This window comes from Argiope bruennichi, chromosome 2, assembly GCF_947563725.1.
Source record: "Argiope bruennichi chromosome 2, qqArgBrue1.1, whole genome shotgun sequence".
In the NCBI taxonomy this organism is placed as follows: domain Eukaryota; kingdom Metazoa; phylum Arthropoda; class Arachnida; order Araneae; family Araneidae; genus Argiope; species Argiope bruennichi.
The window spans coordinates 32616030-32639976 of NC_079152.1; the positions used below are offsets into that span (position 1 = coordinate 32616030).

At 25.3% G+C, this 23947-nt stretch overlaps 1 protein-coding gene across 1 annotated transcript; it reads left to right on the top strand.

Moving 5' to 3' along the window:
* The first annotated feature begins 788 nt into the window (after window positions 1-788).
* Window positions 789-18010, top strand: LOC129958713 (hyccin-like). The gene is made up of 12 exons (XM_056071367.1): window positions 789-922; window positions 1281-1366; window positions 2857-2964; window positions 3358-3492; window positions 5116-5160; window positions 5247-5327; window positions 8048-8169; window positions 8251-8346; window positions 9456-9608; window positions 10676-10763; window positions 11807-11963; window positions 15848-18010. Exons 2-12 carry the CDS (start codon window positions 1325-1327, stop codon window positions 16393-16395), a joined length of 1575 nt encoding a protein of 524 aa, XP_055927342.1. The 5' UTR covers window positions 789-922; window positions 1281-1324; the 3' UTR covers window positions 16396-18010.
* The last annotated feature ends 5937 nt before the right edge of the window (window positions 18011-23947 follow it).

Genomic DNA, 23947 nt, shown 5'->3' on the forward strand with positions numbered 1-23947 from the left:
GTTTGAGATTGGAAGAGCTGAGATAATGTTCTCTTTAGCTGATCGCGACTTAAAAGTATCAGGTACGTTTTAAATTAACAACTTTATATTTTCCAAAAGGTATTTAAGGGTATTTTAATTTTCATACGAATACCTTCTATTAAAAAAGTTGTTCCATTTTATTACACAGTGAGAACGTTAGGAGTTGATAACAAACTTGTTGTTATTCGTGCACTCAAAAGTTAGTAAGCAATACTTGTTATTGAGAAGATTCATGCTTTAAAGAAAGCACATTAGTTTATTAAATGATTTTTTTTTTTGTTGAAAAGAAGCTGCTTGTTGATTTTTTTCTATTATGATCTACTTCCGTAAAATTTCAACCTTTATGCAAACTCCTACTTCATGAGCCATACAATCGCTTCCAAATGATATTAAAATGATGATTTAAAAATCCTTGAATTCATTTTAAGGGCAGAATCAATATATTCTAACTTATATGCATTCAATCTTGAAAAATATCAATTAAGAATTAATTTCATTTGTAAAAAGTTCTTTTTATGCCGAATATTGCGTGAATTTTATTAAGAATGCTCTAAATATTATATTTCAGATTAATGGAGTTATATTCAGTTATTACCAAAAGTTATTACTCATCAAAAGTTGAGAAAATTATAAAATATTTTTAAACTCCATATGATTTTATTTCATTTAAATTATGTAATTAGTTGAAAATTAATTTTTATTTTCTTATTTTGTGAATTTTGAAGCGAAGAAGAGAACGACATATTTTCGCAATGTTTCGTCTATCTTGTATTATTGGGATACATCGCCAATAAGAGGACAGCAGGAAAGGTCTACGGAATCTGTGCTTTTGAATTAAAATAAAGTTGTCCTTATTATAAACGATGCCGTTTCCTCTGCCAAACTGTTTTCTTTGAATAATGTATGATTTTTATTAATATTTTTAAATGTTAAAAGATTAATTTTTATTAAATATTTTGTTACATTTATAATATAAATTGTATGGTTTCGGTTTTCTATAAGCAGAATTGGAGTTATTTAAAATAAAAATTTAAAAAAAAATTAACACTTTTTTTTTATTTATTATTAAGCTCTCTGATTTATAAGAGCTGTTTGTTCTACTGTTTTGTATTCTGAAAAAATAAAATCTAAATCATAATAAAACTTGAATAGCTAGTTGCGTAAAGGAGTATAATTACAAATTTATAATTGTATCCATTTTTTGATCATATATGTTAGTGAAATAACGTAAATTTTTATATACTTAAAATTGTTTTTAGATCTGCATACAAGGATATTTATTTACGATAATGCTGGTAGGGGGATGGCGGAGACAATTGTCCGTGAGTGGATTGCTGATTACAAGGTATAGTAATGTTTACTTTCGTAAAGTTATGATACCAATAAAACTCGTAAACATGAATTCTGTTTGTAAACTTTTATTTATTCCAGAATTTTCATATAATTGAGAATTTATAGTTTCTGTGGGAATATAAAACTCTTATCTAGAGATTTTTTTTAAAGATTTATTTTTCCCTAAATGCAAGATTTTTTTTTATCAGTTGTTAAATGTGATTGTAAGCATGTGAAAATTTGTATACAATTGACTCTCAGCTTTTTCTTAAAATGTTGCTCTATGTGTATCTCAAAAATTTCCAAGAATAATGTGGATTAATAATTTAACAAAAGATTGCACTTGAATTCCATTCTTTTATAGATATTAAATTGTAAGTTTTCTACCTAATGAAAATTTTTTGCCGTTTAATTAATTAGCATTTCATTTAATTCATTATTAAATCAATGATACAAATGATTTCAATTTTTTCTTAAATGCATGTGAAATAGAATTTTTCGTGTGTGTTGTTACTAGCATAATGTGACATTCCTGGTTGTGAATTCATTTTTTTATAGAAAAATGTAAATTTTGTAATTTATTATTTTGTCATTCATTTAGTAATTTGTAATTTACATTGACTAAGCTAGGAGAAATTAAGCAGTGTAATGAAGTACTATACTTTTTGATATATTGTATTTGTGGGTTAGTTATCAAGTAAAATTTTGAGTTACCATATAAAGCAGATAAAAATAAAATGAAAAGCATGAATACAGTGTTGCTGCTTACATTATTGAAAACTGTCTTATGTCAATTATTTTCTGTTTCATTTGTGGGGGGAGGGCACCTTTTTTTTCTTTCTGTATCTTGTATAATTGATGTTTACCACTTCTTCTCTTGTTGTACCAGAGTCTGCTGCTTCTTTTCAAGATCATAATCTAGAGATAAATCTTTCTTAACATGAAACAAAGAATGAATGTATCATCATTTCTTGGATCAAAATTTCTGCCATGAAAGGTTTAGGCAAATTCTCTTGCAAAAGGTGGTTACCTTTTGTCATAATGTGACGTATAATACAGTGTTAAACTATTTACTGCAAAATATATTTTATATGAATGCTGAAAATAGCTCATGTACTGCTTTTACATATCTTAATGTAACCAATAATGAACTTTTTATTATTTTCACATATTTAAAAGAATTTTCAAACATTCATATAATTTTATTTAAATTGAATATAATTTTCATGTTTAATTTAAAAATAAATTCATTATTTATTTTATATAAATGTTTATTAATTTTTATTCATTAATTGTAATAGATAAATAGTAATTGTAAACTAACTATTAGATACAAAATTCTGTTGGAATTTGCATCATTGCAAGTGTTACAGAAAATTTGTATTTTTTAAAAAGAATTATTTTTTATATTTTGAATCTTGAATATTTTTATATCAATGAATATAGATTTTTTTTATTTTTTATAATTGTAATTTTTGAACTAAATCTTCATTTCTTTTGCAGTCCTTGCGCTCTGCCGAAATACATAGTTTTAGTTGTACCATTACCCAAAACAATGAGCTGATTCAAGCTGTATTCACAGTTTTAGAAGAAAAGCGCTATCATGAAGAAGTATGCTGTTTTAGCTAAATTTTTGCACCTTCTGCATTTTAATTATATTAGATTTAAGTGTACATAAAAATTATGAAAATTAGTGTATTTTTAAAAAAAATATATTGGAAAAGAAACAATTTTTCTTCATAATTTTTTTAAAATAAAAATTTTTTTGAATTCATTATTTGAAAAAGATGTTTATATATTTAATAAAGCATTTTTAAAATAGTTATTTTCTTATATATTTTGAGATTCTATAGTATTTGCCTTTAGTTTTGACAGTAAGAGAATAAAAAAATATTATTACTTCTTTTTTTTTTAAAAAAACCTTATTAGAAAAAAATAAAATTTTAAAGTAAACAATAATAAAATAAAGTAAACAATTAACAATATTACATATATCAATTCCAGTTTCTTGAACCTGTGTGCCAACAGTTCTTCAGCTTTTACAGATCTAGGGAAGAGAATCTCCAAAATTTTGCTCGACAATATATCCCTACACTCATTGGATTGTACTTAAGTTCGGTAGCCAAAGGAAATAGAAAAGTAAGTTCAACACTTATTAAAAAAGAAAAAAAATCTTTTGTAATTAAGGGTTTAAAAAATTTTTTTTTTACAACTCCCTTTATTGAATATCAAATTTCATGATCTTAAAATTGGTAAATAAGAAAATGAAATATTAATTAATGTTAACTAAATGGTAATTCAATTGAGAAGGCTACTAAGCAAATTTCATTATAATCTTTTATCCATAATTATTTTTGTTGATAATTGTTGAAGAATCTGAAAAATATCACAAAAAAATTTTTCAATCCTAAAATGCACTGTTTAACCCCATTTAAGATATTCTATTTTAATAAATGAAAAATAATTAAAATGGCCATTATTATGAAAATCATTAAAATGAATTTAATCAAATGTGTTATATGAACTTCTACATGGCTATTTTAACAGAAGCCAATACACAATCTTCAACTTCCACACTCCTATTTTAATAGAATAGACATAATCATGTCAATAAATATTTGTAATTCTGAAAAATCATACTTTCTGTGCATAACTTAAATTAATACATAAATTATTTCAGCAAGTTTTATTATTCCACTTTGAATTTGTAATAATTTTTGCTAGAGAATCATTGTAATGATTTTATTTTCTGTAATTCAACACTTCCTTGGTTTTTCCTATTAGTTTTTTAATGTTTTCATGAATCTTGTCTTAACAAATTTCAAATAAATAATTCCACCTTTATTTTTTTTTTGTCCACTCTAATTGTACACATTTAAGAAATTGTTCTATTGACAGTAATGATATCAAATTATAATGACATTCTAAATCTTTTTTATAATTTATATCACATCTTTCCAAATTAAGCAGTTTAATTATACTTTAATAGTTTATTCATGTGAAGGCCATCTTAAAATTTCTGTATCTATTTATGTAAGTGATGACCTTAATTAAAAATAAGACTGCTCATTTTTATTGTTAATGATATATTAGTGTTTTTAAGTCAATTTTGTGTTTCTTCTGAATTTGCCATTGCTCTAAGATTAACTTCAGTTTCGAGGTAGAGATTATATTATCTTCAGAATAATGTCATCACTATAGTATCAAATTAAATTTCAGTAGCAGTATATATGCTGCACAAATGTATTAAATCTGGGATGTAAATCATTTGTGAGATCAATGCAACAATTTAATAAAAAGTCACATATAAGACAAATTTATGATGTTTATAATGATTAAAAAACAGTACCGTGAAATTTAGAAGCAGTGAATTTCGTTTTTATGTTCAATAATCATTGGACCAATATCCTTTAGAAAGGTTCATGCATGTAATGAACATATGTAAGGAAAATAAAGTAATCACTTTAATGCTTGACTGGCAAAATATTATGGAAATAGAAAATATATTTAAGCAATTTAACTGGGTTTAAATAAACCTATATTCTTCATAAAACAAACTGGCCACTGGAATGTTATGTAATATATAAAGTTTCTTTTTTTTTAAATATATATATATATATGGCAATTTATGTATACATTCCGAGTAATTTTTATAATATGCAGTATTTTTTGCTCCTGTTCATTCTTTTTATATTCAATAATTTTTGCCTATCTTGAAAATGTCAATTGAATCTAACAGATGTTTTTTTTTTTTTATTTCAGAATGTTCATTGTATTGAAATAGTCTTACTGGGAATTTATAATTTAGTAAGAATCCTATTCCTTAGTGCATTCTGTTATTTATTTTTTGAGAATTATTTTATTTTTAAACTATATCCTTGTCTTAATTTCAGGAAGTAATAGATTCTTCAGGTAAATCAGCCTGCTTATCTTTCCGTATTCCATTGTTATCAAAACCTTCCATTTATCATGAGGTAAGAATGCTTGGCAACTGTGTATCTTTTTTCTCTTTGTAAGAAATAGATTTTTTTAGTAGATATTATTTCAGTGTCTGTAGATTTTCTTTAAAACAAACAAACAAAAAACCGTAGACAATATCAATGACATTAAATTTCTACTGTCTTAATGTCAATTTATATACTTTATTACATTTTGTTTTGTATTTAGGTGTTACTTATTTATTTTTGTGGGAAAAAAGTATAAATTATTGAATGATCAGAAAATTATAAAATGAAACTGTTTTTAAAATTAGGATATTTCTAATTTTATTGAGATATTCTATAAGAATCCTTTCATTTTTTTTTTTTTTCTGTACATGTTAATGTGAGAAAACTCTTAATTTGTGCTAATATGTATGATTATTATTATTGGAATTTATTTTAACTCCATTTCAAAAATTCAAAAAACTGCAATGACAGGAAACCTCTAATATAAATTCGAATGTATGTTTTGAAACTCTCAGTAGTAATAAAAGGGTAATAAAAAAATGTACTAAACATTAATTCCCATTTCTGTGTATTATTTCATTGCAATGTCTTCTTTCCCATAATTTTTTAAAAATATAGTGCTCATTCTATTTCTTTTATGGGTTTAAGTTCGGGGAATTGTTGTTTATTTGTCTTAGTGACAATTGAGATTTGAGTACAGGACAAAAATTTTGTAGGAGACCATGACTTCACTGTGCAGATATCAGATTTTAGTGTTAGAATTGTTAACAGAAAGAAAACAATTCATTGAATATGAAGAATTTTATTTAACTGTCTCTAAAGTTCTTATTTATAGGATTTTATGTTAGATTTTCTGAACCCAAAACTTCTCATGTATTTTTTCAGTGAAAATACATAATTTCACTTAAATTCTGATTTACTCAAATGGGAGAATAAAATTTTCATCTTTTTTGAACATATGATTGTACATATTTTTTATTTATTTTTGTATAATTTTCTGTTAATTAGTGTAACCAAGCTTGATAAAAAAAAAATATTCATAAAAAATGTTTGTTGTCTATTAGCATATATTAAGAATTCACGTAAAACTTTTCTAACTTTATATATGAAATGTAAGAATCGCATCTGTGATAAATAGCTGAAACACCATTTATATTAAATCAAGGCAAAAATGTAATGAATCATATTATGTCAAAATTGATTCTCTTATTGATGACAGTTTTTTTGAAGTACAAATCTTGTGTGTGTAATTAAAGACTGAAAAATGGGAAAATGCATTAAAGTGTCATATTATAATTTTTACAGGAGAGTAAAAAATAAATTTTAAATAAATAACGGTAATTCTTTTTCTTCAGTTTTATTTACTTTTTCTTTCTTCTCCCCCCCCTTTAAATTAAAAAAAAAATATGCATTATAATAAAATTCTTCTGATAAGATTAATGTGGAATTTGTAGTGTTGTTATTTCAAAATGCATTAATGGATTATAATATATATAAAAAATCTCATTAAATGATAATGGCTCTAAAAGCAATTACGGCTTTTACTGTATTCTTTATATTTGTCTCATTGTCTTTATAGCACTAGTGAGATCTACCAATAATTTTCATTTATATTGAGTGTGGTGCATTCTTATATTATTTCTGATTATTGAAGTTTGTTTGGAGGAAAACTTTCTTCACAATTATTTTTCATTTCTGGTCGTTAGTTACATTTTATGTATAAAGCCCATTATGTTAAACAACAACAAAAAACTTTTCTTTGTGTGATGAAAAAAATTGCTTAAATATGTTGAAAATGATGCTTTAAGATGCCTACTGTTTTATCTTTTATGCTAGGAAAGTATGTATTTGTAACTGCACTGCAATAAAAATGTTCATTTGGTTCACATTTATTTTATTTTAAAATTTCATTTAGAGATCATATCTCCTTAAACTTATATCTTTCACAAAATTCTGATTAATTTTTAATTGCAAATAATTATGGAAGCTTTTATTTACACTGGGAACTTTCTTTTTTTTTCGTCTAAAGATTGATGCAGATTTGAGACTAAAATCTTTCTGAAAATATTTAATTCTTAAAAAAAAAAAAAAAAAAAAAAATCAAAAGCATATAGAACTTTTTAAAAAACAAAATTCAATTTTTGCAGAAGTAAATTCTGTGTTAGTTACTATTTCATCTTAAAATTACCATTCAACTGATATAACTATTATTCTAAATGGCATCATTTTGTTATTTCTGTAAACCGAATTTCACTTTTTCATTCTTATTCATGTTTTGTTACACCTCACAATTTTAAGATAAAAATTCTTGTCTGTAATTTGAAGTAAAATCTTCCAATTCTTTAATGATTTAATAATTTTCAATGGGTCATAAAATTTATTGTTGACTTCTTCATAGGCAGAATTTCTAAAATAAACTGAACTTTGTTTTCAAGAATTAAAAAATCTTTTGCATTTTAATAAAAAGAAGCACACTATGGCTTAAAAGGGAAAATTGTTTTTGTGATTGTTCCCTTGAAAAACTTTTAGAAATGCCAAATACAAATATTGGTTTTTGCTGAATAGTTTTAGGACAGAAATAAATAAATAAAATATGACATGAATTCAAAAACGTCATTCTTTTCCTTTTTAAAACATATTTGTATGATATATTTTTGATATCCATTGGCACAGTATATTTGCATTGCAAATTATATTTTTAACAAGATTCTGTATATGAAATGAATATTGATAATTGTTATTTTCAGCCAATGAGCTTGTCACATACCATTTTATCAGAGCGAGCAGTATCAACTCTAGAATATGCAGATACTCGCACTATTACAGTTGGTCCTTATGCAGAAGTTGAAAAAATTAATGCTAGTAATAGGTAATGCTTTATCTTCTCTAAATTTGTTGTGTGCTTTTAAAATATATTCCTGTACTTATTGCTGTATGTTCTTTCTCTTAGGTTGCTCGTAATGACAGTATTGATGTGGCTATATAATCAGAATATAGGGAGTATGCCTACATTTTCTCATATGTCCATTTGCAAGATGTGTTCTAGGTAAAATAATTTCTTTTAATTGTTAATTTAATTTCTTTTTTATATTCTACAAATTTAATTTATAGTCAGGATTATTTAAATTGCATGTAAATAATGAAATGCTGTGCTTCTGTTTGTATTCTTAGTTTCTTAACATTCTAGAAATGCATATTTTCCATCTTTTTCTTTCATGAAATTAATCTTCTATGTATAAACTTACTCACATAATTTAATGTCAATTTTTGTTTCTATAAATTTATTTATTATTAAATAAAAAGTTTCAAAAATTTACATTTTGTAAACATTAGAATTTTGATATTAAGCTGTAATGGAAAAATAAATTATTGCTAGTGAAATATATTTCACAATATTTCATATTTACAAAGAAGTGTGCTTATTATTTAAGACTTTAAAAACAAATATGTAAGTTCAACAAATTTAATAATCAAAGATCAAGTTTGATGCTTAATTTTTCCTAATTCATAGAGATATACAAAATTGTTTAAATATTTATTAATAAAAAACATTTTTATAAAGTAATTAGCAAGTTTTACTGTCAAAAATTTCCATTCTACTGACTTAACTGGACTTAAAAGTTGTTTCTATTTCTTTAGTCATAGTATGTTATTGGACGATTGTCTAATTTCTCATTTTCTAAAATAAAAGAAAAAAAAATGAAATTGAAGTTTTTTAAATCTAAGCCTTTTTTCAATATGTGCTGCTTATTGATAGTTTATTGTAGCTGATAATTTTGATTGCTTTTTTTCATTGAAATTCTGTTTAAATTTTAAGGCTTATTTATTTAAAGAAATCTTCCTTGGTTTATAATATAATTTATTTATCTTATGCTTTTGATTAAATTTTTGTTATCAGAATTAGAAAGCTTATCTGATGAATTTCATTTTGAGAAATTATGTAAAGGTATCATCGATTGTGTTAAAACATCTTGTTCTTGCTTCCAATAATGCATTAAAATTTTTAATTCTGATTTCTTATACAGAAACATATTAGGGTCTAGTTTGTAATAATTTTACAACACATTTGTTTTAAAAATCATGAACTTATTAAGGCTTTAAAGTTAAAGCAATGGGGATTTCAGTCATTTTATTTTTATAACATTTCCTTTCTAGGATAGTTAAACAAGGTTTCAATAGAACTAATAGACCTAATTATGGAAGTGAGTGTTCAAGTGGATATAACAATCCTCATCCACGTCCTATTCCTAGAATACCTCTTTCTTCGCCCTTTCTTTTGGAAGTAATTCATGCTGTCTACTTTGCTATGTAAGTCAAAATATTTATTTTCCATTAATTTTTTTTGAAGTTTACTTCTTAGAAAATTTACATGCCGTGAAATTATCAAGTTTTGGTTACATTTTCTTTTTTTCCTTGTTGTTATTAAATATAAAATTTTTCAATTTTTAAAATTATTTTTGTATATTATAAACTCTTAACAAATATTCTTTCTATTGAGTAGATTATATGGACTGAATTTTATTATTATGCATGCAATTCAAGTTTTAAAATATTTAACTTTGTATATTATTTATGAAATATATACAGTATTTAGATTATTAAAAAAAATTCCATTGAATGTTCTATATAGTATTATTGTTCCTATATCAAAAATTAAACTATGATTAGAATTTCAAAGTTATAATGAAACAAATGCATTACTAAATATAGTTACTATGCATGTCATTAAAGCTTAAAATATTTTTGTCTGAATAAATCTTAAATCTTGTATTCTTACTGCTATGAAACTGTCAGTACTGAGGAGCAAGTCTTGAAAGTTTTAGTTCCATAACTTGGAAGTCTTGTAATAGCAAGAAATAAAATTAGTATTTCTAATGCCTGTAGGCTATTAAAGAATTATAGTAGAGTCCTTCAAGACTAGAGAGAGTTGATTCTATAGAAGAGATTTTTTTTATTAATTTTTTGGGGCCAGACACCTTTTATCCATTATAAAAATTTTGAGATGATGGCTCGTATATCATCCTTTTCATATAATTATGATCGAAATTCAAAATAGCCTTGGAGTTTCAACAGGTTGTTAATCTAATTGGATTAAACTAAATTGTAATATAAAGAGCCATGATCGTGGATTGTTTGTATTTCTATAAATTGGATAAGCATAATCAAATAATAATTGGATCATAATTATTTGATTGTTTTTCATTGTACACCACCATAAGAATTTTGAAATTTCTTGTCTATTCAATTTTAAAGAAAATCTATATGAACTGCAGAAATAAAACATTGAATAACAATTGTATCATAAATAATGTATCACATATGTGGATAATATGTATGAATTTTACTTTTTTCCCCCCTTTTTGGATACTTTATAGGTTTAATGGTTTTGGATCTGTAGGTATGCAGTCACTAGAGGAGCTTCATAATAGGGCCATGCAAGAAATGATGCCAGATGTGTTGCTGGTAGTTTTTTTATTTTATATATTATGCTAACAACATTATTCACAAAGCAGTATTTGTAAAATAAGATATTAAATTCATTCCTATTTTAAATATCTGTTTGTGGGGTTTTGCAATATGTAAATTTTTTTCAAACATCACTTTTATTTTAAAAAAATTCTTAATACGCAATACCAATAAAATTGTTTCACTTTATTTTATTATTAATAATGTAGCACTTATATGATTTTCCTAGCTTTGTTCTTCTTGTTATTTTAAATTTATTTAAGTATTATATAGAGCGACTAAAACAAAATGAAGCATGAAATTCACTAATTATTTAATGTTTACATGATAGAATTATATTACCAATATATAGAATATGAGAATGGCATTGCATTTATTATTTTTTAAAGATTGCCACTTTGTTCCATTCAATTTTCATGTGTTTCCCTTACAGACGCTTCCCCCAACCCTCTGTCTTGTAAATATTTCATTTGCTGCAAAAAAAAAAAAAAAGTGAAAACAGAATTATTAGATTTTATTTATGAGCAGTGACGTACACTTATCAAGATTTTTTTGTAGTTATAACACTTTTACCTAAACTGTTCGACAAATTACTTTCTTGGCATGCATAAAATTAAAAAAATAAATAAATAAAAAAAAAAATACACTGCAGGTATGTCATTTCTAACAAAAAAGAATTGCATGATTTTTTGTAGTGAGAACTTTCCTGATTGATTGATTTCCATTCTTCCATTTCAGTGTATAATGCTCAGTTTGTTTTTTAATCATAATGTACTATAATAAAAGTTGCAACAACTCAAATTTTAAACAAATAATAGCAGTAAATATGTTATTTTATGATTAAGTTTTTAAGTAGGGTCCTTGTAAAGCTCTTTTAATCTTTTTTTTATCAGTAAGAATGGAACCCTGTATTAGAAGACATTTAATAAAATTTGTTTCTAAATTTAGGATCAAAGTATTTCATCAAGATGGATATTTTTCCCCATAAAATCATCAATTATATCCTTGCTGCATTTAAATTTCCCTTAATATTTTTTTAGGTTACAAATGCCATTCGAAACTCTTTAAAGACAAACCAGTCTGGTCAGCCAAGCGATGGTCCTATGGGCATTAGTGTTGCTTTGTCTCCGACTACAGTTGTAAGCAGTGTTTCAAGGGCAATCACAAATGCTTCATTCAGAGCAAAGAAACTTCCAGGTAAATTTTATGCCCTTTAACATTATTTTTTTAACATTTGTATTTTAGAACAAAGCTCTTAATTTCCCAAAATGCATTAAAAAAGTTTAAAAAAATAACAGCATTAAGGTTATTAATATTAAAATTAATAAATAATAAATGTGTTAATTTCTAAGGCAATAACATGTAAAAATTCTTCTTTTATAGCTTGTTAACTTTTGCTTTAATTTAAGCAATAATTTAAAAATGATTTATTCTTTTAAATTTAGAATTATATCGAATTTTTTGAAAATAAAGTATTTGTTTTCCCTTCTTTAAGAATAGTTTAAGATACTCCAATCTATCTTCTAGAAAGATAGAAAATGGTCTTTTTAATTATGAATGCATTTTTTAAAACTTTATTTCATAATTCGATTGTGGCAAAATGCATACCAGTTTTGTAAAATTATCAGTTAATTTAAGTAAAATGTTTATTATTATTGCATTGCACAAAATTTATCTTTTAATTTGCTACTCTTAATTTCAGTTGCAGTTTTTATTTAAATACTGTTATTCAATGTAATTTGATGGATTTCATTTAAATTCCCACTCTTTTAGTTTCTGCAGGAAACAGGATTTCCTTTTAATTCAACTACATAATATCTGAAGTCAGTAAGACAATATGTACAGCATAATTAGATATATTATTTGATGAATATAAAAATAAAAAATTATCAGCTGTACAATAAAGTAGATACACAGGTTTATTGCCGAATTAAACAAGAAATTATATAAAATGATTATAAATGATTTTATTATTTAAAATATCTTCTTTAAATCAAAATAATCCCAACTGCTTTCTAGAATAATACAGAATTAAATAAAAAGTCATATACAGAATACCATGAAACACAAAGTTAAAAAAAAAAATATTTATCATCATGCACTGACAAAATTAATCATATAGATTACATATTTTTCTAATTGATCCGAGTTTTAAAAACATGTCTTTAAAAATAGGTTTTGAAAATATATCAGCAGCTTGAATTTCATTATGACTTCAAATTATTTACTTTCATCTTGTTGCTGAATAAATTTGTAGGGCGGGGGAGTGCTCCTGTTCGGAATGGGTGAAGTACGAGAGTATTCTCTTGGTAGGGTCCCTCGGTAGGTTCTCTTGGTAGGTATACTCTCGAGGGAGAGTATTCTCTTGGTAGGGTCACCCAAGGTGTGAAGACCATTCCATTATGCTCAGTTAAATGCAATACAGGCATGAGGCAAAGTCAGACTTCAGACTTTGGTGCCTCTAGGTCTTTGACTTCTTGAAGCTGCATTTTAAGCCCTTTTATCATGACTCATCAATTAGGAGACAATGAGCACACTGTGAGGCTGTGCTACATTGTTTGAAGGCGTTTGGGCTCATGGATCTGGTTTGATGTTACTGTCGACCAGGTGAGATAAGCCACAACAATAACAACATAAATTTATATTAAATATCAATATATTTTGTCCATTGTAGCACTCATGATTTTAAATTAAGCAGATGGTACTTTGGTTATATATTTTTAGAGCCGCTATAACAGTCACACAGCATAATTCTTTTTAAAGATGGTTCAATTAAATTGCCTTTTTGCTATTTGGCTTGCTGCAATAAATTCTGCTACAGTTGTGGAGAGAGCAATATAATTTTGATGTTGATTTCTTCTCGTAATAACACTATCATTATATATAAACTCTATTCCAGTGATGGATTTCCTGCTTGAAGGAACACCAGCACAGTCTGAGTCACTAGAATTTTCAAGGTCTCATTGGGTTGAAATTGAAACAAAATACTATAATTTTTGGTTCCTTTTAGATGCCTTAAGATTCCTTTATTCTATTGCATCCAGTTTGTTCCTTGTTCCAATGCATTGGCTGAGCTTTATCCAAAACCTGCATAAGATATATCAGACCCTGTGACTGTAGAAGGAACATGAGGTTTTCTACAGCTTCATGCTAGAATATCTTAGCAGAAGAGGATGCAATATCATCTACTGTAATTGTACTCTTTTCAATGAGTTTATTGACTGGATTTGAAAAACTCATATTAAAATGATTCAGGTTCTTCATATATTAAGTCCCCTGAATTATAAAATTTTTCCTCGATTAATACACCTAGAAAATAGTTGGCTACACTTATCACTTTTAAGTTTTGTAGGAAATAATTTTACTTACTGATTCGCTTAATGGTATGATCAGCATTTTCTGCTTCATTAAGAAGTTTCATGGCACTTTATTCTTAGAATGGATTAAAAACATCTTACAGTACTTGGTGAAATCATTATTGAAACATGCCTAGCACAAACTAAAGGATGTTGCTGCCACTTTTTTATTAAATGGTTCTATTCCACTTACCTTTGATTTTTACTTCCACATACACATTCCATAACCATATGTCATAATTCCACCACTGCTGAGGTGAATTTAGTAAAATGTTTGGAACTTTTTCTACAGTACATTCAAGAGCATTACTTTTGCCTTTGTTTTCTTTTCACCTACTTTCTTAGCTATATAACTTGATTTCCAACAAATGTAATGTTTCTTCTCAAGTTTTGTGATCATTTTCTTCTTGATATTAACCAGCACTAAACAATCTGTTGATTTTGAAGAAAGGTACTCATTTCTATGAATTGAAGCTTCTCAGTCAATTTATTCACTGTCACTTTTCAATTGAAAGAATTTTACACCTTCTCTTGAATTCAAAATATTCTGATGGTAGAATAGACATTATTCCACTCATCAACAGGAGATCTGACTATGATTTGGTAGCATATTTTAATTCCCCGAAATTTCTTTGCAATTTTGCAATATAATATATAATTTACTATGTCATCTTCCAATTTTTTCTTTCTATAAAAAAATCACTGGTTCTGTTCATTAACTTAGCAAAACTTCTTCCATACACTTTTAGCACTGTTGTATATTTCTGTCGGCTCTATAGTGCAATTGTTCATTTTGCCCACTCAAATTAGACTTGAGTAGTCATCGTTGACAAAATCTTTCTGCTTCTTCTCATAAACTAATCTCGGCTTATAAGTTAATAAGTAGTCATTTCAATTGTACCCACAGTTGGTAAAATAAAATACTTGTGATCACCAGTTTTGATATCATGAATGTGATGATGCAACAAAAGCTCAATTTGTCCATCTATTATTCTCTTTCTATTTATTCCATTTGGAAGTTTTCACAGGTCTTTTTAATATGAGTTTTAAACTATTTCACTTAGCTGATTTTTAATAGTTAGTCTTTCTAAGCACATATTGCAGTCTGACTAAGCCTAATTGAAATGTCATGCATAGCTTGTTGATTTCTTTGATTAAATTCTCAGTGAAATTACTCAAATACCTGTGTCCATAATTTAATGTAATATCTGAAGTCATTATGTCTATATGTATGGCAGAATTGGATTCATTATTTGGTGAATTTAAAAATCATAAAGTATTAGCTGAACAGCTTTAGTAGTGAAAGCAAATAAACACAATTGTATTTTATGTAATTTCTTATTTAATCTGGCAACGAGTATTTTGATTATTTGCAATATATTTAATATATAATTATACATTTCAACTAAGTAAAAATTTTTTAAATAGATGTATTAAATTTGGAAACATAGTATATGACAATCAACTAAACTTTGAAATTACATCAGTAACAGCAGGGAATCTAGAGATGGAAGCCCTACTGATATACTGATTCCAAGCAATGCTGACTGTTTATAAATGGGGGGGGGGAATCTGCTTGTACAGCTACGCCTGTATTGCATGTGACAAAAAGTAAAAGCTTTTCTTTTAACATAAAAATGCTGTTATAATCAAAAATAGTGAATGATCTGTTGGCTAATGATTTTTTTTTCTTCTTAACAATTGAAAATCCGTGTTCTTTTGCAGATGATATCCCTATTCAAGAACACGAAACTAATGAAAATCATCTCTCATCCATCAACGAAGAAGCTGAAGACACTGAAAATCAACAGTCCAATCCAAAACCCAAGAAGCATGGAAACAGTAGTTCTTCAGTTATGACTAAAGTTGGTGTTCTGCAGCTAAGAAAAGGAAAAGATAAAAAGAAAGACAGGGATTCTGTTAATGGCGATATTGTTGATAATGGTAAAGTTAATGGTAAAACAAATGAATCACTTGCATCCAATAGTGCAGATGATCTGGAAGTGCGGTTTTCTAATGGTGATCAAGTATCATACCGCAATTCATATCCATGCAGAACTGATTTGCCAACTCCCAAGAGCCCATTAGGAAGTAGCATTCCAGGCGAAGATGGTTTTGATTACAAAGATCTAAATAATGCCAAATATGTCAATCATTCAAATCCAGGCTCTGAAGTTGTTATAACAAATGAAGGATGTGTCCTCAAATCAATTTTACATCGGTCTGAATCATCAAATGGTATTCAAAATTCATCGCTGCAAACTGCAGTTTGAAAAGTTCTAGATTTTCAATAAGGTTTACATATTTTATCTTGCATGTATAATTTTGTGTGATGAGTGTGATTTAATTATTTTTAATGTATCTTTACATTTTCTTTATTATAAAAAGATATCTTCTGCAGATTTTATTTTTAAATCTGCATTTTGTTATTAAAAGTTTGTATGCTGTTAGTGGTGTAATTGTTTGATGAGAGTGATATTTATTTTTTATATTTGTTGACTTTGTTTTTGCCATTTGCATTAGCAACAGATATGTATAGTAGTTGAGTTTTTAGTTAAAACTTGCAATTTTTTGACAAAACAAATAACTGAGCTAGATTCAATTGAAATATTACTTTTAGCTTTATTTGAAGCTTTTGTGTAATTTTTTTAATGAACCGTTTGGGCTAATTATGTCTTCTTTGACTGAAAGGTCTTTCTGCTGTGCAATTTTTTGAATTAAGAATTCATCCAAAGACTTGAAATGTCTTGTTGTACATGTAATGTGTTGATAATTTAAGATTTATATGCTGTGTTGTTTATTTTTCACTTTTGTAATATTTTATTCGCTTTCTTTGTACCATTTCTATTAAATGCTGCATTAGCTTTCTTTTTAAATCCATTTCTTTCAGTTTGTGAAAAGTTTTATAAATGATTGATAATTTTTTTTTTACTAGAAGTTTGTGATGGTGTTCAAAGTAATTGTCTTATTTAACCTTTAATATGATTTAATATGTTGATTTCCTTTAATTTTTTTAATTTTTTTTTTCGTATTTTAGATTTTGTATGAGTTTAACAAAAAAAAAAGTGCTTTAAGAATGGTTATTATTTTATCTATTTTTTTTTCAAGTCGTATTTACTATAATGTATTTTCCATAACATATGTTAGATTATGATATTAATATTGCATGGCAGGTTTATCAACTTTTGTTGTCAATTTCTTTTGGGGAATATTTAATTTGTAAACCTTTCTATTTTAAGTTTGTTTCATGCATTCATTTTTTTTTGTGCATACTTATTTGTCAGTATACCTATTAGTGTTTCTTTTTATATTATAAGTAATTAAGTGTGTAAAAGCAAAGAAATCAAATAATGTATTATAATGTTCTTTGACATAAGAGTGAGCCAAATATAAAAATTACCTACTCTCTTTGATAAGTGCTTAAAATACTTAAGAATATATGGCAGAATGTTACAATTATTAAAACTAGATAAAACATTGAGCTTTGTATACTTAAGTACAAAAATTAGATTATATTTTTTATTAACTCTAATAAAAACTTGTATATTTTGCAAATATTGTTAATCTAAATGCCAGTTAAATCATCACTGCCTAAATGAGCATTCTATGATTTATGTAATGGTTTTCAGTCTAAATATTTTTTTCTTCTGTTAGAAAAAAAATTTTCATTTCACATTTGGGAATGAATATTAGTGATAAAATTTCTTTTAGTTCTTTCTGCATTACTATTATTTTATAAAGTTCCACTTTCCGATTTGCTTTATGAAAAATCTTTTTGAATAATATTAGGAGATAATTTAGCATTATTTAATATTATTAAAAGAAAACAAATTAGAAAAAAACTAGGAAATGAATAAAAAATATAATTTTTTACTTTTTGGCATAATATTCAATTTTGCATTTTGAGCTAATACTTTTAAAGAAATGAAGATTATTTTTCAGCTTGAAGATGGCTTTCATATTTTACATTGTTTAGAGAAACTTTGTTTTAACTATTTCTATAATTATTTAATATAAAAACTTTTCTAAGCAGCACATTTCTTATTATTTGAGCAAAATGATTTTGAATGAAGGTAATATGAAGAATTAAAGTATTTTTATGCTGATGAAGTTTAATTTTTAACTTGATATTATTTTTAATGAACTTCCTATATTCAGTGAATACTCGCAGTTGATTTGACATCACACATTTCATTTTTCAGTTCATTTTAAATATATTTAAAATGGACAATTTCCATTTATCATTTCTCTGGCCAATCAAGCAATCAATAAAGTTCTGTATCTTCAATTTAATTCAACATGAACTACCTCAGATTTATGTTCATTCTTGGGCATACTTATTCTATAAACACCATTTTTTTTTTTTTTTTGAAGATATAAAAATAAGATTGCCAAATTTCTCTTTTATTTTATTTTTGCTTACCAACCAATGAACTCCCCATCTTCTTCTCAATGACGGTAGGATCTGTTTGGGCAATTTAATTTATATTTTATTTGCATTAATATTAATTTCCCTTTATATGTATGGCTCGGTAATAATATTTCTTTCATGGGAAAAAAAATTAATTTTTTTTAATAATGAGTGAAAGATAATAAGCAGTTTCTTATATTTTTCATTAAAAAAGTATGGCTTTTATTTGGACTAAATAACTTTGTTAAAAGTCAAATGTCAAAACTAAAAATAAGTTGTATTTCCATAATGTAAATCTGTATTTGACAAAATATTGCATTCTCTGCCTCAAGTCTCCATGTAGATTTATTAATTTTAGGGTTGTAGGCCGTTTCTTTAATAATATTTGTATATTTAAACATTTCATTTTAATATCTTATAAAACAGTTGTATAAATTTGTAGCTAATTAATTTTTATGCATCTTATAATGCAACAGTACTTTGTGTCTTACATGAAACTAAATGTTTTGATTAAGATATTATAATAGCACTCTGCACAAAAATATTTCATTTAAGATTAAATAAATTATAGGTGTAATTTGAATTGCTCTATATGATACATTGGATATAATGAATTTTATTATTATTATTTTGCATTATAATTAAAGCAGTGATTATTTATACAAAATGACTTTATGTTTAAAACTCATCTATAAATGCTCACTTAAAAAAATAATGCTCAACAAAAATACTAATTATTTGATTTATCTGTTTCATTATTCAAAAATTCTTTGTATTCTTTTTTATTGCAAAAATTTATGAAAGGAGTTTTAACTATATAATTCACTTTTAATTATTTATATTTTAAATCTATTTTTTTTTCAAGCTTGGAACTTTTTAAATACTTCTTATTCTGAATAAATGTAACTTAATATTCATTTAGTATAATTTAATATAAAAAAATTATAATATATTAATTTTTTTCCCAAATCCTTGCATTAAAAGTTTTTCATTATTTTGAGTTAAAAAAAATATTAATTACTGTGAATGAAATTTGGTTTTGTTCATTTTTTTAATCATATTTAGTTTATGTTGTAGTTGTATATGCCTTTCTTTAAGTATTTTAAATTTCCTTATTGGCTATTTTATGGCAACTCAAAGAATATCAAGCATTAAATTCCGTGGCATAGGATATTTTAGCAGAATTTTTTAAAATTCATTTCAGATCATATCAATGTATATTAGAATTTGAAAACAATAATTATGGTGCTGTGTTAGTAAATTTTGAGACAATTAATTCTACGTATTTATTATTTTGCATCTTTTTGATTTTTCATTCCAGTGTTAAAAAACAGTCCTGAAAGGTATTTGTTATTGAATATGTATGTAAGTGCAACTTTATGAATATATATTTTTTTCATTTCTTTAGAAATATGAAGTTGAAACTTACTTCAAAATAGTTGAGAAAAATAAGAAGTTTTTCTAAACTAGTGCCTTCTTTATATATTAATACATTTTCTTTCCAAGTTCATTTATACGATTTTTGTTTTAAGTACAATCTTGTAAATTTTTGTAACTTCAAAAGTCTTATGTGTTTTTTTTTAATAGTCACTTTGTGTATGATATTCAAATTTTAGTACATAAGATATGTATGATGGATGTTACTGTATACTATAACAAATTGCTGGTTTCAAAGTTTTTATGTTTATTAGAAATGTGTTTGACATTTATTTTCTTGTAATTTTCACTTTTGATTACATGACTACTTCCCCCTTATTGTGAAATTAGTGCATTTCAAGAAGTTGCAAATGATCAGTTTGTGTTGAAAAAGGGAATGAAATGTAATTTTTTGTATTTATTGGCTAATTTTGCATTATGTTCTTGAATTAACCATTAGGAATAATTGCTATGAAAGTGTTCTTTTATGAAATGAACAACTTTCTTTAAATTTTACTATGCATGAAATTAATTTTTAATGCATTTTTTGAAGAGAACAAAGTTTTTTTTATTAAACTGCAGCATTTCTTAAATTTGAAATATATAATATAATGTTAACAAAAGATATCTTATAAATAATTTTTTTAGTATACTTCTTTTGTTTAAATCTCTTTAAATATAATTTCAAGAATCATTTATTGTGCATAAGGTTTTTCTCAGTTCAAAATATTTTTATAGAAAAAAAGATTAACTTTCTTAATTTCAACTGTACATATATTAGAGATTTTTTTTTTATCATTTTCTAATGTTTCTTCTTTTACTTTTTTTTATGACAAAAAAAAAAAAAAAATCCTATTTTAGTTATTACAATGTAAATCTTTTTGAAACAAATTCATGATATGACATCACAAGTGTTTGTACAAAATATTATTATAAGTGGTGCTATTTCATTTTCAATTTCTCATATTGAAATGCAGTAATTGAAGAAATAATAATACAATGCAGTCTAATTTTTTTAGATAAAATTATCAAAATCCTTCCATTTTTCTATTTTGAAATGTCTTTTTATTGCTGTTTAGCATTGTAATTGATCTCCCAATTTTACTGTTTGTATTTTTGAGCATGTTTAAAAATTCGTTTTAGAATGGAGATCAATTCGCATTAAAATTAATAAATTTCTGTAAATTCTTAATCGTGCATTTTTACCAATTCTTGCTATTCTTTAAAGTGTAAAATATATTTCATTGCAAGAGAAATTAAATTTGAAGCAGGCAAAAAAATTCTTATGAATACACATTAATTTTATAAATCAAAACTTTAATTGCTTTAAATGGCAAGTGCATAAAAATTTGAGCAAAAAGTATAAATTTGATAGGCCACTATTTATAAGCAAACTTTATATATTTCTTATATAATGTTAATATTAATCCTTTTTCAGTGATTGACATTTGTACTTTGCTTTTTCCAGTCAAGGGAAATCAAATTTTGCAGCTTATAAATTACGATTTTTTTTTTCTAGATTCGAAGGAGGAACTTTTTTAAAATTTAATCTTTAAAGTATTCACATATTTCAAGTGTATATGTACTTATAAAAATGTGCAAAAGAAATTGCACATTTTTCTATCCACTGTTAACTTTCTTATTGATATAGATGTACTATCATATTTGTCTGACCATTCATATTGTTGTTCATTCAGATCTTGTGTGAAGTAACAGCACAATATTATGGAATAAGATTTGGGTAACAGGCTTAATGTTTATGTAGAAATATTTCATTCTGGTTTATAGTAAATTTTTGAACCTCTCCTCTTAAAGATCCTTATCAAATTAATTTTAATGCTCATGATTGTATGTGTATTTAGCTGTTAATCTTGTTCATGAAATGGTCATAAAACATGTTTTTATAGGACGATTGATCATGTAATATAAATTTATAATCAGTTTTTATTTGTTGCAACTTTTAAAGATTTCTTAACTTCTATATAGACAAAAATCAAGGTTATCAATTTCTACTCATTGGAGCCATCTAATTTCATTTCTTTTATCTTAACTTTACTTAGCTATGCAATTAACATATAATAGCAAAAATAATATATTTTTTATGTAAAAATCACATTTGAGCAAAATGTTTTATATTTACGATGTAAAGCAAAATTATTAAATTATAATAACAAGATAATCATTTGTTTTAAAATCATAGTTTAATTAACTGCTATGAAAACATTACTGAATGTTTAAACACGTAAGTTTGAAAAAGTATGGATCAAAGTATTTGTTGGACAATTTACACATATATGTAAATATTGTTTTTGAAAACAGATTGGCACACAGTCTTTTACAAATCATGAAGTAATATATATATATCTTTAAATGCATAGTGTAATGTATTAAAAATGAATGAAATATACAGTATATAGCAATTTTGTCTTTTATGGAAGGAAAAAAAATCATTGCTATCACATTTATTCATTTCTTGAATTGTAGTAGTTTCAATTATTAATTCTTAGAACTTGATTAACTTCATGTTCCTTGTCATTATAATTGCAAATATCTGTAAATTAAACCATGCTATTATTGAATATTTTAACATTTTTTGTGTGGTATTTTTTTGTTTTTGTTAATAATAATGAATGCTCAAGTATAAAAGAAGAAAAAAAAACATGTTTTATGAATGATGTTTATAATAGATAATACTCGATATTGTTATTGGTGCTTAGATTACTCAGCCATGTTATTTTATTGTTACTGTGGAAAAGATTATATAAAATGTTTAAAAATCAGTTACATCTATTTAAATAATTATTTTACTCAGTTTACTGTGTTATTTTACTCAGATCTCGATTTGATGGGAAATATCATTACTATGGATATTTTGAAAAATTTGTGTTGCTGAACTCGGTGGTTTCTAATTTCTTCTTTGTGTTTGTCATTCACATTCATATGCCTTAACTCTTAATATTTGTGATTTAAATTATATCAAGCAAAATAGTGTAGCTTAGAATTATGTAAATATCATCTTGTATCTGGTGTAAAAATATACAAAAAAAATCTATAAATGTATATTATAAAAATGTTAAAAATTGTATGTTGAATGTGTAGTTAATTATAAATGACAAATGTACAGGTGTTCTTTATATTGTATTGATTGTATAGAAAGATAATATACTTATGAGAGATTTTATCTGTTATAGTGTAATTTATAAAACTTCTAGATAAAGATTATTTCAATATGTTTGTCTGTAGCTCTTTTAAACTTTTATACTTATTTAAATTTTACTGTCTTTAATTATTTTATTAATTTAAAATCCTAATGATTTAAAAACCCACATTAGCAGTGAACATTTTTTTTTTGTTGATGAATTTTTGCTTGTTTATGATGATTACTCAATTTTATAAATCAAGGACTTATCATTAATGGACAAATTGTATTGACCTAGTGGCATCGTATATATCTAAGCAGTAATTAAAATAGAAGTATTTGGCTTCTGTGTTTATGGTGGTTGGGTGCATTTCTAAAGAACTTTTAAGATGAATGGCTTACATTTATCTTTGCCGTAAACATCTAACAGCATTCAGATCCCAACGAGCAATTTGTCATTACAGCGCATGTTGCTCTATCAGTTTTTGAATAATCCTGTTATCAGCACAGTTCGTTGATTGAACTCATGACTTTCTATATTAATGGATTGTCATCAGTTTTACGTGCCTTAATCTATTTAGCAATTATGAACAAAATGCTTTAATTTATTTTCTTAATTCTGATCCTAATCTACTATTCTTTAACTATATTTAACAGTTCATATAGATAAGCAATTTAAGTGTCATAAAATAGTTATTCAATATTTGTAGGGAAAAAATGCATGGTGATTTTCTCCTCCCCTTGCTGTTAAGAATTTTATGTTTTTTAATTTACAATGGTTCCAGTCGTTAAAAAGGTGCATATTCTCATAAACTAATATAATCTAACAACATTCTTATAATTATGTGTTAATGTGCAT

Bases quoted from the DNA above. Each gene is read 5' to 3' on its own strand.
- LOC129958713 (XM_056071367.1), top strand. From the start codon at position 1,325: ATGGCGGAGACAATTGTCCGTGAGTGGATTGCTGATTACAAG. The intron at 1,367-2,856 runs GTATAGTAATGT...TTTCTTTTGCAG, and splicing joins AGTGGATTGCTGATTACAAG to TCCTTGCGCTCTGCCGAAAT. The intron at 9,609-10,675 runs GTAAGTCAAAAT...GATACTTTATAG, and splicing joins CATGCTGTCTACTTTGCTAT to GTTTAATGGTTTTGGATCTG.